Source organism: Stegastes partitus, unplaced genomic scaffold (assembly GCF_000690725.1).
Source record: "Stegastes partitus isolate 25-593 unplaced genomic scaffold, Stegastes_partitus-1.0.2 Scaffold382, whole genome shotgun sequence".
Classification (NCBI taxonomy): domain Eukaryota; kingdom Metazoa; phylum Chordata; class Actinopteri; family Pomacentridae; genus Stegastes; species Stegastes partitus.
The window spans coordinates 534,629-538,069 of record NW_007578113.1 but is presented as its reverse complement, the minus strand read 5'-3'; the positions used below and the strand labels follow the sequence as shown (position 1 = coordinate 538,069).

General features: G+C 44.1%; 1 protein-coding gene across 1 annotated transcript in view; it reads right to left on the bottom strand.

Moving 5' to 3' along the window:
* ccsapa (centriole, cilia and spindle-associated protein a) overlaps positions 1–1,997 on the bottom strand; it is a 3,319-nt gene extending 1,322 nt beyond the window's left edge. Inside the window, exon 1 of the mRNA XM_008284973.1 lies at positions 1,596–1,997. Coding sequence (XP_008283195.1) covers positions 1,596–1,997 — 402 coding nt within the window. The remainder of the gene's footprint in view (positions 1–1,595) is intronic.
* Between the last annotated feature and the right edge of the window lie 1,444 nt (positions 1,998–3,441).

The following is a 3,441-nucleotide window of genomic DNA, read 5'->3' as shown; positions in this document are numbered from 1 at the left end:
TTACAACAATTACTCGACAATCATTTCCTTATGAAGAGATTCGTGCCACAGTCTGATGAGTGCAGGTGTCACGTTGAAGAACACAGTTCTACACAGGTTCTCAAGTCTGACCTAAAATATCATCCAGTTGCTCTTATGACTACTGAGACACTCTGCCTTGTTCTAACAAGTCCTCCTGAGCACACGGGCCATCGATATATCCCTACCTAACGCCATTCCTCCTCATTCTGTGCAAAAATATGCATTTGAAGGTAATATGAAGCTTCATTTGTCTGAATAGCAGAAATCTTTTTACCTTTTTCATCCAACATGTTTCCCCAGACAGCAGGAAGACAAACATAAAGGGGAACATTTGGCTCAAAAATAAATTTGCAGGATATTTAAACGGAAATAAATGTCATCATATCCAGTAAACCTTGGGACACATATCAGACAGAACACGGGCTGTGGGTTTGTTCTGGATGAGTCCACACAGTCAGAGAAACCTGCGTCACATCGTGTACATGCTGTTCAGTGAAGCTGAGGAGGGCCTGAATCGATGTAAACTAGGAATCTAAGTCTTCTTAACAGGCCTTTTGTTTGGTGGAGTGAAGTTCAGAGGTGTGATGAGCTGCTGTCCAGACGTCTGAAACTCAGCCAAGCCCAGTACGTTCCTGATATTGAAGCTCAGGGGCTGAGCAGGAGACAACAGTCCCACCTGATCGCTGAACCTTCAGTCCACATATTTTTAGCATCATTAAGCTAAATCAGCTTCTGGCCGTTCTACTGGTACAGCGATGCTCACAAAGAAAAAGCTCCTCTGTTAGAGCTGTCCAAACTTTTCCTGGAAAGCACACACACAAAAAAAAGGGGGGAAATAGAAGAACAAATACAAACGGGGCTGATGGAACTTCATATTACACTCTCAGTTACCACCGAATAGAAAGCAGAGTTGAGGACTTGCTAACAGGATTCACCCTGAGATGGACATCAGAGCTGCAAGCAGTCATTCAATAGATTAGCAGACTGACAGGAAATCAATTAGGGTCAGAAACTATTTGATGATGTGCCATTTTCAGTTAGTTTTTTGTTTTGTCATGAAAAAAAAAAAACACCTTCTTTGGAATATTTTCCCTTTTCCTGAGTGTATAATGATTTAACAGTCCAAAGCCATCATGGCGGCACGAGGAACCCGGTGAGGGGACACTGAAGTCGACGGAGTTTAGGTTCTCAGGACAATGAGTGTCTGTAAATAACGCCAGAGCAATTTCTTTAGTAGTTGTTGAGATACTTCAACTGGCGACCTGTCCAGGGTGTCCCCTGTCTTCGCCCTAAGTCAGCTGGGATAGACTCCAGCCCCCCACGACCCTAGTGAGGATTGAGCGGTGTGTGGATGATGGATGGATGGATGGAGATACTTCAGTCTGGATCAAAGTGACTTACTGACGGACAGACCGACACCGCCGTCTGACACAAATTCTGAGAACCCAAAGAGACTTCCTCATGTTGCTCGTTTTGTCCAAACAGCAGATATATTCCATTTAGGGTTAGATGATTCCTCACATTTGAGAATGTGGAGCAAGCATATATTCTGCATTTCTGCTCCAACCAGAGACTAATGGATGTATTTGACCTGTTTCCGTGGTTTCCTCACCTGTGGTTGATGCAGCTTCCACAACCGGAGCCTCCCCGGTTCCCACCTCAGTCTCCACCTCTTCAGAAGGCGGTTTTGGTCCAGGACTGATTTTCAGCTCCCACAACTTTTGTTTGACCTCTGAGGTGGTGGCCGGCGGCAGAGACAGAGGAGCGACTTTGTTCCTGGTCAGCTTCGGCGTGGACCAGCCGCTGGAGTCGGAGCCGCTGTCCCATCCCTCCCAGAACCAGGGCTTGTGGGAATGTTCCATCACCCGCCGGGTCAGGCGGTACTTCAGAGAGTCCTCGTAGCATTTAGAAAACGTCTCCCATTTGGGATCCCTGAATTTCTTCATGTATTCTGTCCTGACTTTCTTGGTCACCATGGTTCTTGTTATTGCTTCTGATTGGTCCTGATCACTGAAGAAACCACAAAAAAAAAGGAAAAAAAAAGGTGTTAAATACTGATATTTCAAAACATTTAAAATAAATAACAAATCCTTGGGTTCTCTGGTCAAATCATTATGTGTTGTTTCAGAAGAGCAACATGGCCAAATGCCAAATCAATAATCTACAAACCAACGAGTGATGTCACGGTTGGTACGTCCATCTTTAAAATCAGTGCATGGATAACAGTTACTCAGGAAAACTATAAAGGTTCTTCTCCTCCACTAACTTCAGAGGAGAGCAGCACAAATAAGAAAAAGTACTTTATTTGCCTAAAGACAACGTCTACAACAAATAAAGCACAAATAAACATGAACGTGCTGTTTCTAAACATTAAAAAAATAATATGTGACTCCTGAGATGTGAGCTGAAAACTGACACATGAAGACAGAAACATCAGCCACAGAAGACGCTGCAGCTGCAGCCAGTGGGCAGCTTCATTTCAGAGGCCCAACATTCAGATGAGAAGATTACATCTGAGCCAAAGGTCAGCATCTGTACGGCTAACAGCACAGTAAGATTACACTTAGACTTGGAGAGGCTCGTGGGGAGCTGGTAATGAATCAGGACAGACAGCAGTTTGCATCATAAAAACAGCAACGAGTCCAACAAAATACAGAAATATTACTGATTGCATGCGACTATTTTTCACATTCTGACATATAAAACTAAAAGTGATGCAGTGAGCTGCTGAACCACAAGTCAAAGCAATGTCATGATGTTCACTACATTTTTATTTATTATTACTTTTGTCAATTTCAGCTTATTTCAGCAACAGATGTTTCTTTCCCCGTCTTTAATGGGAGGGTATGAATGCATTGGAGGACGACTGTACATCTAAGACGTTATTGTGTAGAAGTACTTTACAATTTACAATTTCATTTAGCAGATGCTTTCATCCAAAGCGATGTACATCTGAGAGTAGATCACATTCATACACCAGAGGCAAGGTGCTGCCTGCCAGTGGGAGCAACTTCAGGTTCAGTGTCTTGCCCAAGGACACTTTGACTGTGGAGGGCCGGGGGATCGAACCGCCAACCTTGCGATTAGAGGACAACCTGCTCCACCACCTGAGCCACAGCCGCAATGACTAAAGTGTTTTTGGTCAATTGACACTTTTGTCAATTTCAACTTATTTCAGTCACAGCTGTTTTCTTTGATGGGAGGCTATGAATACATTGGAGGACGGCTGTAGCTGCTCGTGGTTCCCAGATTGCAGACTAACCAGTGGGAAGCTGCATTCAGTGAGTGTGCACCACAGATCTGGGACAAGAGAGGATGTCACACCTGCTCACGTCAAAGGTTACACATTTAGAACATATTTAGAAGCAACATGCTCCTACTGGTATGTGCAGAATGATTCGGCCCCTGCCTCTCTATCCA